The 10,953-nt window shown below is 37.2% G+C and overlaps 1 protein-coding gene across 1 annotated transcript; it reads left to right on the top strand.

Annotated features, from left to right (window-relative positions):
* The first annotated feature begins 3,331 nt into the window (after nt 1–3,331).
* Nucleotides 3,332–10,108, top strand: LOC129242401 (uncharacterized). Its single transcript, XM_054879024.1, has 2 exons — nt 3,332–3,463; nt 7,796–10,108. The coding sequence occupies exons 1-2, from the start codon at nt 3,332–3,334 to the stop codon at nt 10,106–10,108; spliced, it is 2,445 nt and encodes an 814-aa protein (XP_054734999.1).
* The last annotated feature ends 845 nt before the right edge of the window (nt 10,109–10,953 follow it).

Genomic DNA, 10,953 nt, shown 5'->3' with positions numbered 1-10,953 from the left:
ATTAGGGTGCCCCACACAAAACGCATAGGGCATCAGCACAAGTTTTAGCTTAATCACTTAATACCCACAACAGATATCTTGGTGTGGTACCTATGCGTACTTTTTTACTTTCGAAAATAAATAGTACGTTAACCTCCGTTGCTAGTTGGCCTTAATTGTGTAGTAGAATCACATAGTTTTCATCATCCGTCCGTAGCCGAATGGGTTGGTGCGTGACTACCATTTGTTAGTTTTTTCTAAAAGTGGTCGCCCCTCTAATAGTGTATTCCTGTCATAAAAAAGCTCCTCATAAAAAATTATCTGTTTTTTGGAGTCAGCTTATAACTGTAGGTCCCTTCATTTGTCGAACAACATCAAAGCGCACACAAGTATTGTAATTAGAAAAGGAATTCGGCAAAACTCCCAATAAATGATTATATATACTTATATATATTAGAGCGTCTCGCCCTACAGGCAAAAAAAAATCGCCCTTACCTCCCCTCATATGAAGTGTTTTTGAAAAACATTTAAAAAAAAATTATTTTTTTTTTCTGGCAACCCCAGATGTCGCCCAATTGCATTTTTCTTCATATCTTCGGCATTTATTGTCGGATTTTCAAATGTGATACACCAATTTTATATATATATAAGTATATAGATCATTTATAATTATAAAGGGTACTTAAAAAGTGATACCTAGATGTCAGTAAGGACTAATTCTTAAACAAAGTTCCGGCAAGCAGCTTATTTTTTATGCCCAAAAAATGTCTTCCGGCGAACTATTTCGATCAACTTTAGAAAGCATAGCAACAAAATATTGAATATGTGATGAGGCTTCCTTTCCTTATTTTCAACCTATTTCTTTACTTTTAAAAATCGGTTGAAAACTTATTGACGATTTTTCATGAAAACAAGCCCATATTTTCCCAAATTATTATGTATGAATAGCATCCCACAACTAGGCTACGTGCTATAATGCTAACAGTCACACAAGCATCCCTGAGTTGTATAGCCAAACATTATCTTTTTGAATGAATTTTGTTTTCGTGAATAGTTCAAAAGTTCAGCATTTTTTTAATTGACTTTTAAAATTAAATATTAATTTTACTCGCTAATACATTATTACATATTACATTTACTCATTTTGTATTGATTCAGAACTAGTATAGCTTATTCATAAAATAGTGCCTAAAAATATGGCCAAAATTGAGAAACGACAAAAAACTGAAAACATTATGTATGAAGAAAAAATTAGCTCAGATATCTTAAGTTCTCTTAATAAACGTATACACCATTTTGTATGTTTAAAATTGGTAAAAAATTGAAAATAAGTTGTTAATCAATTATCTTATAGGCTCATAGGTGCGAGGAACCGATTGTTTAACTATACGTCAAGGTTTTGGTGGCGTTTGGCAAATTTCATATTTCACTTCCAAGACCTGTGATACAAATTATACTTCTCAGATATTTTCAAGCATCGTACCACGTAATTTGTTTGCATGCCATATAATTTTTCATGTATACGCTGGTGCAAAATTAATCACAATTAAATTAATAACTAAAATGACAAAATAATGATTTCGATCACTCAAAATTATTTTTTTGGTAATTAGTTATGATTAAATTGTATAACAACATTATATTATATTAAACGTAACATTTTGGCATGATAATAGGCCGCCAAATCGTTTTTGAATATAAGCCCATTTTTTAGTATATCGCTCTTAAATCGATGGGAGCAATGCTGCCTGGTAATTAATGACATATATTATTCTAATAGCTTGCCGATCGCTAGGCAAACCTCCGAGTGTATTTTTGTCATAAAAAGCTACTTATAAAAAACCATTTGCCATTTGGGGTCGGCTTATTCGCCTATTATCTTGTTTAAGGCTACGTCGAACATACTTGGGGCTTTACCGCTCGCTGGGTTTTCCGCCCAATTATGATATCTCGTTTTAATCAGAATAGTTACATTTTTTTGTCCTTTTGACTTATGAAATATAGATGATTTGAAAGGATTATGATAACAAATTTCTGAGACTGCCATAAGCTCATAAATCTTTATGAATACCCAATATGGTGATTTATGACTTGGTTATAAAAATCAAGCTATTAACATGAGCCGGCTATATCATCTGTGTAAACGAAACCTACTATGTTGCATAGGAGTCAAAACCTAGTGATACGAGTACAAGACCAAGAAGTAGGAGACAAAGATTCGATCTGAGTTGTATGGTGATGATTTATTTTATATGATGAATTTTAGATAGCGTTACTTATTCAATATAAAATTTATTTCCTATAAACTCATAAATACATAATCATCCAATTTTGTTTTTGAATATTTTTTTTAGTAAATGAAATAATGATTTTGAGTGAAGGTAATCTTTATTTTAGCTTTTACGCGCTCCAATGTTTGTCTGCAGCTCTCTAGTACACCAGTGTCAAATATGATTGAGGTATGACGCCATTTCCAATAATTGTAAATCTTCAGATAAGGTGATTTATTTTGAACAAGCTTACAACTTGTTCCAATTTTTATATCCGTAACTGTAGGCATAATTTCCTTGGGTGTAAAATTTTCACTGTTTAGTTTTATTTATGGCTGTATTTTGTGTAAGCGTCTTTGCCATTGCTAAAAATGAAAAAGTAAATGAAGAAGCCGGTGCGAATGGGCCTTTCTGCAATTTTACGGTTTCTAATTTTTATTTCAAGTGTGCGCCAAAAAAATTAATAAATACGATCATTTACACTGTTTGCCATATGCAACAGTAGCAATGTTTTTGAGTAATTTGGTTGTTGTAACATTTTATTTACTTGTAGGAATAATTATTGCATTCGTTGATTGAGATTAACCATGAAATCAAGTTATGAATTTAAGTGTTTACTTACACATACATAGGGACATGTAGGAGTAGGTGTACATAAATACAGGCATACATATATAAAAAGAATACGTTTTATTTGTGAACAAGTGCGGAGGTAGGCACTTAACTGCTTCACAACAACACCTTCTAACTACCATTTTTCCAGCTGCAATTATAGCGATCACTATTTGACTAAACACACATGCACACACATATATGTGTATGTGCCTAAGTATTTATGCATTTATTTATGCTAGATGCGTGTCAGCAGACATTGAAACGCGAGCAGTGCCGATTTGGTGGAACTTTCCTTTTAATCGCTACAGTCTTAACGCTTTTTCAGCGCAATTTTCCACACAGTTGTGTTTTGTGTTCGCAATGTTTCAGAAGTCGTACATTTTTGGCTGTGAATTATTGAATTACGGTTGAATTAATTTTAGTGAATGAGCTGTGGTTGGGGGTATAGCAACCGGGATATTGAGAAAATGTTTTTCAAGGACCTTATACCATATGCAAAATTGGATACCTTCAAAGAGGAATTGCTGAAGCAGCGTAATTTTGTAAATGTGGGCGTATTCACGTGGATTATCGGAATGTTACTTATGTGCATAATATTTGTAAGTCTTTTATTAAAACAAAAATTAATATTTATATCCTACAATAGTTTCTGAAAAGTTTAAGCTTGAAGCAGATTAAAATAAGAAAAATTTGAGACCTATGTACTTCTAAATGAAATCCTACTTCCTCTTAAGTACTTTCGTTTTGTACTACAAGTTTCGTAGAGACATTTAACGTAGCAAAGCATTGTCTGGGACTACTTGGCTTATTTTGAGCTATCATATCAAGTGACAGCTTTGAAGAGTGTAAACAGGCTTTGCACGTCACATTCATTTAGATTTTTACACTCTTTATTTAAAGGACGTCAAACACCCATTTTTTTAGAAAATTACTTTACTAATTAAATAAAAAAATGATTTTGAGTGATGGAAACCTTTATTTTGACCTTTACTCGCTCCATTGCATGTCTGTTCGTATACTGCAGCTGTCTAATTTGCCAGTCTCAAATATGATTGACGTACGCCATTTGCAAAAATTATAAATCTTCCTAAAGTGTGATTAATTTTGCACCACTTCGTACTTGTACATACTCAAACCAAAAAATTATAGAAATTTTGAGATTGTAGAAACCTAGGTCGCCCTTGAGCTGCAAAGAAGAGGCTCATTCGGTGTTCCCGAGAACCGGAACTAGTTCGTAGTTTTAGCTGGTATACCTATACCGAGAAAGCAAATTAATGAGTACTGAGAACAAGGTTTGGGTGACCTCAACAAAAGCAAAACTTTTTGAATACTCTCTTAGTAAAAATAGATTGAACCGTCGGAGTCATGTGAAGCTCGCTCCCAAGTTATTTCAGCTCTCGTAACGAACTGCGTTCACATGTGCACCGGATGGCGAACGTTGATACGTCGCATAACATCTTGTGCGAATGACCGGCTTTGGCGGAATGTTTTTGTATAGAAAGAATATATGTTCTTCAAGTGTATAGCTGATATTGTTATGAAATGTTAGATGGGACACCCATTACTGAGTCTAAAGGACACTAGGATGATTGTGGAGTTATATTAGGATTTAAAAGATTAGAGGTTGCGCTTTCTTTTCACTTCTGTGGGATCAAAATATTTTACAGTAAATTATACCTCAGTCGGGCGTAAGTAGTTCTACCATGCAGGCCGTACCCCAGCATAATAATATATCTTTTTTATTTCAACCCAGTTATACAGGTTCTTGAGAATGTAAAAGAATTAAGAAGCTAGTAAATAGTATGGATGATGGAAAACGGTTTTTTGTAAGGCGGTCACCCCTCGCAGGCGATGTAGCCACCTCCGACTATTTTTCTGCAATGAAAAAGCCTATGAGGATAGAAAAAAATTTCCTATCGGAGTCCCCCCATTTGTGGAACAACACTAGGAAACACACAAAAAAATTGGAAAACGATGGATGTACGTTACGAGCTCATCAAAAAACTTAAATTCTCTCAATCGTTGTGTTTACTATACCTCAGACTATTTGAATTTGCTGCTTTTTGGGCTCTTTTAATTCATATGCATTAAATTACCGAATAAAGTTATAAAAAAAAATTATTAAAAGCGCCATCAATAAACTTAGAAGATTACAAGTAAAATAGTAAAAATCTTACAGGGAGCGTTTCAATTTCCAGTATTCCAAGTTATTTTTGTAAATCTGCGACTGTGTTCTAATGGTGAATGATCGAGATCCGGATAAAAATTTATCGATGTAACGGCGACAACAACGATGTGACTCCAATAGAGATCTGATTCAATTTACGATCCGTTCGGCCCATTTTGTTTCTCGTCATTAATTTAGCAGCACAGCCTTTCATAATTGGTAGCACTGACAAGTGAATATATACAAGGTGGTGCAAAACTAATCATCCTATTGGAAGGTTTATAATTTTTGGAAATGGCGCCGTACGTCAATCATATTAAACTAGACAGCTGCAGTATACAAATACACAAGAAATGGAGCGCGTAATGGTTAAAATAAAGATTTCCATCACTTAAAACATTTTTTTTTATTTATTTATATTAGTAGAAATTTATTGAAAAACCAAATTTCATGATTAATTTTGCGAACGCTTTGGACAAAGTTATATATATATTTATACATATAATTGGCGCGTACACCCTTTTTGGGTGTTTGTCCGAGCTCCTCCTCCTATTTATGGTGTGCGTCTTGATGTTGTTCCACAACCTATAGTTTCAAGCCGACTCCGGACAGCAAATATTTTTTATGAGGAGATTTTTCATGGCAGAAATACACTCGGAGGCTTGTTTTTTTTCTTAATTTTGATCTTTCGCCGAGATTTGAACCGACGTTCTTTTTCTGAATTCCGAATGGTAGTCACGCATCAAGCCATTCGAACACAAAATTATGTGAATTAAATTTGAAAAGCTTTTATTTCAGAGAAAACTTTTAATGTCGAATGAAGTCTTTTACGGCAAATTGATAACGTTTGAATTGATTAGTTCTTGAAAAACGCAAAACGTCAGTTGGGGTATAGTTTTCCTGAGAACATGCTTTATTTAGCGGCCCTTTGTCTGTTATTAATATTTCGTCTTCAATGCTGTCACGTTAAAAACAGCAAATGCTGTGTAGAATAGTCTGAGTCTGCATTTTCCTTGCAATGAAGTAACTGTCTGAATCTTGTTTTAAGTAATCCGAAGACATTTTCGACAACAATTTAATGAGAGAATTCTACAAATTGCATTTGTTTCTGCTTCTTCGTATTTATGTTTCTACTTCTATAATTGAAGTTTATGTGGATAGTTCCATTGGCAATTGGTTGTGCTATTGAGCTGGATAACACAGGAAAACACGCTTCTTCTTCTTTCGCTGCCTATTTCTAGGCGCACAATATGTAAAGGTCACCTAGATACAATTTTATGTTTTCTAAGTAATTGCTTGTTGTAGTAAATTTCATTATTATCTTTTCCATTGGGTGTTGTATGCTCCAGAAACTTAGGGATTGTATCCTCTATCGATATTTTGAAGAGTATACCCTTGCCGCATGTTTTGGATAAAAGTATTAAACGTATTGTGGCAAATGCAGTTCAAGCAATAGAGTAAAACCTTTATTCTGCAACTTATTATAGTTGAACTCTTCCAAATACTATACAACTTTAGTACTTTAATATTCAGTATTGGGTGAAATCGGACCACCTCCCAAACACGGGCAATTTTCAAAACAAAAAAAAAAATGGTATTATACATCATTATAAGGCGTTTTTCAATAAGTGTGCTTCAACTTTTTTCCGATAGGGAGGGCGAACGACGCAATATTTTTTATTTTTCGCTTGTCATTTGTAAACTTCATTAGTATACACTTTATCATGGAACGCTACACACTTGAGCAACGATTGCAAATCGTGCAAATTTTTTATGAAAATAATCGTGCAAATTTTTTATGAAAATGTTTAAATTTTCCAAAAAATCATCTTCAGTGATGAAGCTCACTTTTGGCTCAATGGCTTTGTCAACAAGCAAAATATGCGTTACTGGGCAGAAAGAAATCCACACGTGATTCATGAGGCACCGTTGCATCCCGAAAAAATCACTGTTTGGTGCGGTTTACATGCCGGCGGCGTAATTGGCTAATATTTTTTCGTTGACGAGAACGATCGCCTAGTTACTGTGAATGGAAATTGATACCGCGACATGATAAACGACTATTTTTGGCCGCAATTGAATGGTATGGACTTAGACGACATGTGGTTTTAACAGGACGGGCCCACAAGTCACACAGCACACGCTACAATTGATTTGTTGAAGAGTAAGTTCGATGAGCGCAATATTTCCAGAAATGGACCGGTCGAATGGCCGCCGCGCTCGTGTGATTTGACGCCTCTAGACTATTTTCTTTGGGGTTATGTGAAGTCATTGGTCTACAGTAAAAAGCCGGCGACGATTTGTGAGCTCAGAGCCAATATTGAACGCGAAATTGCTGGAATTTCAGCCGATCGAAAATTGGGTTCAACAATTGGACTTCGTAAAACGTGCAAGCGGTGGTCATGCAAAAGAAATCGAATTTCATACTTAAATGTATATGTTCAAACTCGATAATAAAAAAAAATTAGTTAAAAAAGTCAAACCGTTTGTGTTTTATTCAAAAAAGTTCAAAAGTTGAAGCGCTCTTACTGAAAAACGCTTTATTACAAATACATCGAATATTATAAAATTGAATTGGTCGAGCCAAGGAGCACCAAGAGATTTGATGGCTTCTAAAATATTCAGGCTAAAAAGTCCTTTGCATATAGAAAAGTTATTATACAATTTTTTTAAAAAACGTTTTTCAAGGTATACAAAAAAATTTAGATAAAGTAAAAAAAAAATATCTTAATATTTTCATGCGCATATTTTCTTCCATCCGCAGATGTCGCTAATGATAGTGAAGGTCGCATCTACAGCGGAATATTATCAGAATCAAACAGCTGCTCTGCGCACCCGAAATATACAAAGCTATAATCCCACAAGCCAAGATACGACTCTGCCAACCATTGTGCAGATTGATGGCCAAGAAGTGCAGCTGCGCACAGAGTTGCCAACAACACATGCTGTTCAACCGCGTTCGCGGCCACTGAGAACACCAAATCACATCAAAATCGACGGCTTGGAGGAGATGCGTGCACAAGCGCAATTGCAGCAGCAACAACAATTACAGCAATACCAACAACAGCAGCAGCAGCAGCTGCATCAGCAAGCCAATCAACAACAATACGAGCCAGAGGAAAAGTTGCACGCTAGCGAACGCGCTGAAACGGCGTATTTACTAGAGCGTGCCGATGGTGGTGTTGGTGGCGAGCCTGTTAGCAGCAGTAATTCGGTGTATGAGCAACCCATTTATGGAACATGGCGCACGAAAGCGAGACGACCTCAACCGCCACCGTTCGTCGGTGGTGGCGGCGGCGGGATTTTCAGCATGGGCGAAGGAAAGTCTAGCGCAACTGACAGTGATTACCAGCCAACCACAAATTTTGCAGAAGCACGTCAGCGACAATCGTTGCATCTGTATGAACAATTGCCGCGACGTTCATCGACAATGACGCCAGTGCGTACTGATCTACGTGATCAGATACCACGCCCACCGCGTCTCACGTCACGCCAACCTTCGATGATGCTCAGTAGACGTCAGTACTTGGATATACCGCTGAACTCGACATTTAGAAATGAGGAGAAACCGAAACCGTTTCACTTTCCACACGAGGGTCCGCTGCCGCAGGAATTTAAAAAAGCCGAGGAGGAGCGCGGCGATGTGAACAATATCCAAGACATACTGCACCGATTGCAATTGGGAGGTGGCGCCAGCAAAGTGCCGCCGATGGTAATGATGCCGACGGGGTTACATATAGCTGGGACTTTAAAGAATCTGAAATCTAGTGGCATCGCGAACTTCTTCCGTGGCAAAAGGAATAAGAAGCAGATGCAGTTCGCTATACCCATGTCAATGCCAATGAACCTGCAAATGTTGAAACCATATCCAGGACCCATAGTGAATATGGTGCCACATGCGCCCTATCAGCAACGCATTGCCATGGATCAGATTTATCCATTTAAGCCACGCTCACCGAACGAGGTTAATCTGCTCGCGTTACATCAGCAATTGCAAAGTAATCGCTCTAAAAGTAAATCGAAAAGCAAGCAGAATCAATCCAACCTGAATACTAATATAATGCTACAACAGTTCAGTAATCAGCGCCCATTCATAACAGACCCATTCATGGCAAGCTATCAGCCCATGCTGGATATTAGTGGGGTGCAAAAGACGAAAATGACACGCGTGCCCTTCAAAGTAAACCTCGATATCTATCCGGTAATGCCACCAACAAAAAATTTCAAGCCAACTGACTTTACCTATGATGAAGTCAAACACGCTTCATCGACACGCCGACCCCATATAGTACGTAATCCTTTTCTCGACTACTACACCATGCCCGTGATTCCTTCAACGGCAGCCTATGGCTTTCATCACACATACGATCAGTCATCTTTCGCTCCATTTAGATTCCCTACCACATCCACTCAGCCCCAATTGCAATCGCATGTACCACAATCGAGCAATATGCAAGCGGTTTTCCCCGAACAAATATCGAAGTCTCAATTCCAGACACCGTTTATGCCCCTGGATATAGCACATATCAGCAGCGCAAATAGTGTCAGTGCTAGCGGCCCACCAGGTGCCAAAGCAAATCAAAATCAAATACTAGTCCATTTAAATGTTTTCCCCAAACACAAACAGAATGCACTGCCAGCACCAACATCGAACAATCCGTTTTATAATGCGGCTCAAAATATCAATCGTCATATCATCATGGAAGAAAGGGAGTCACTATCGCCGCTTGAACCGCATCATCAGGCGCACAATTCCAATTCAACAAATTCGCCCGAACAGCCGGTCTCGCGTAGTGACAGCTCTGAGCCGGAAGGACTGGTCGATTTTGAGCATCCTATTGTAGCAGCGGAAGTCACTGATCTGCCACACGCCGCGGCTTTGGTGGGTAATAAATTGGACGCGGCGGAGAATGCTATGCGTTACGATCGCAACGAGGGATTGCCACGCAGTAACTTCCAACGTTACAATGAGTCATCCGCGAATATCGACCAGATGGCGTCGGAGGCGCAAGCTGCTTCACTCTTTCGCTTTCCTGTAGAGGATTTGATAAAATTTCAAGTAGACGACGCGTTGTAGGTGAGCAGAGGGTGGCGAGATAAGATCGTAAGGCGCTGAATGTTGGTGCTTAATAAATACTAGGGTATTTTCAACCAATATTGCCGTTAAATGGGAGATCGTTTCTATGAGTTCTACAAAAATGATTTTGATTACTCAAGTTTAATGTTTTAAAATTATAAGTATTTAAGTCTTGAAAAGAAATAACTTATTTATGACTTTGTTAGCTCTAGTTTGTAAATGATAATATTGTCGTTAAAAATTATGAAATCTATGTTTTTTATTATTATATTTCAATTACACGTTTCATATGTGTGACTTATTGAAAATAAAGAGATAAGTTAAATTAAAATTTTTAGTGTTTTTCTTAAAACAGTTTTTAATTAAGGCTTTTTCTAATTTAGACTAATATAGCTTTTGAACCGTTGGTAGTACTTCGCCCATATCCGCGAGAATAATAACAACGTTTTCTCTCAACGAACAAAAGTAACACTATAAGGCTCTCATTATACCCGTCCTTACGTATAGCGCAGAAGGTTGGACGATGAGAGTGTTTGAGAGAAAGATTATGCGGAACATTTTTGGACCTTTGCACGTTAGCGACGGCGAGTATCGAAGGCGATAGAAACATGGCGATGAGTTGTATGAGCTTTACGACGATATAGCCATAGCGCAGCGAATAAAGATCCAGCGGCTTCGTTGGCTGAGTCAGCTGTGTATGTGAAATATGAAAAATTACCTCGGGCTGTAGCTATGCAAATTGTAGAAAGTGCGTGATCTGATATCGTCTCAAGATGAAGTTAAATAATAGCTTTGCTTGGCCCAAAGTGAGGAGCTGTCGAATTTAATGCTTACCATAAGTCCCA

This window comes from Anastrepha obliqua, chromosome 3 (assembly GCF_027943255.1).
Source record: "Anastrepha obliqua isolate idAnaObli1 chromosome 3, idAnaObli1_1.0, whole genome shotgun sequence".
Taxonomy (NCBI): Eukaryota; Metazoa; Arthropoda; class Insecta; order Diptera; family Tephritidae; genus Anastrepha; species Anastrepha obliqua.
The sequence above is the reverse complement of the archived record's forward strand: the minus strand, read 5'-3'. Positions and strand labels throughout refer to the sequence as shown.

Bases quoted from the DNA above. Each gene is read 5' to 3' on its own strand.
- LOC129242401 (XM_054879024.1), top strand. From the start codon at position 3,332: ATGTTTTTCAAGGACCTTATACCATATGCAAAATTGGATACCTTCAAA. The intron at 3,464-7,795 runs GTAAGTCTTTTA...TTCCATCCGCAG, and splicing joins TACTTATGTGCATAATATTT to ATGTCGCTAATGATAGTGAA.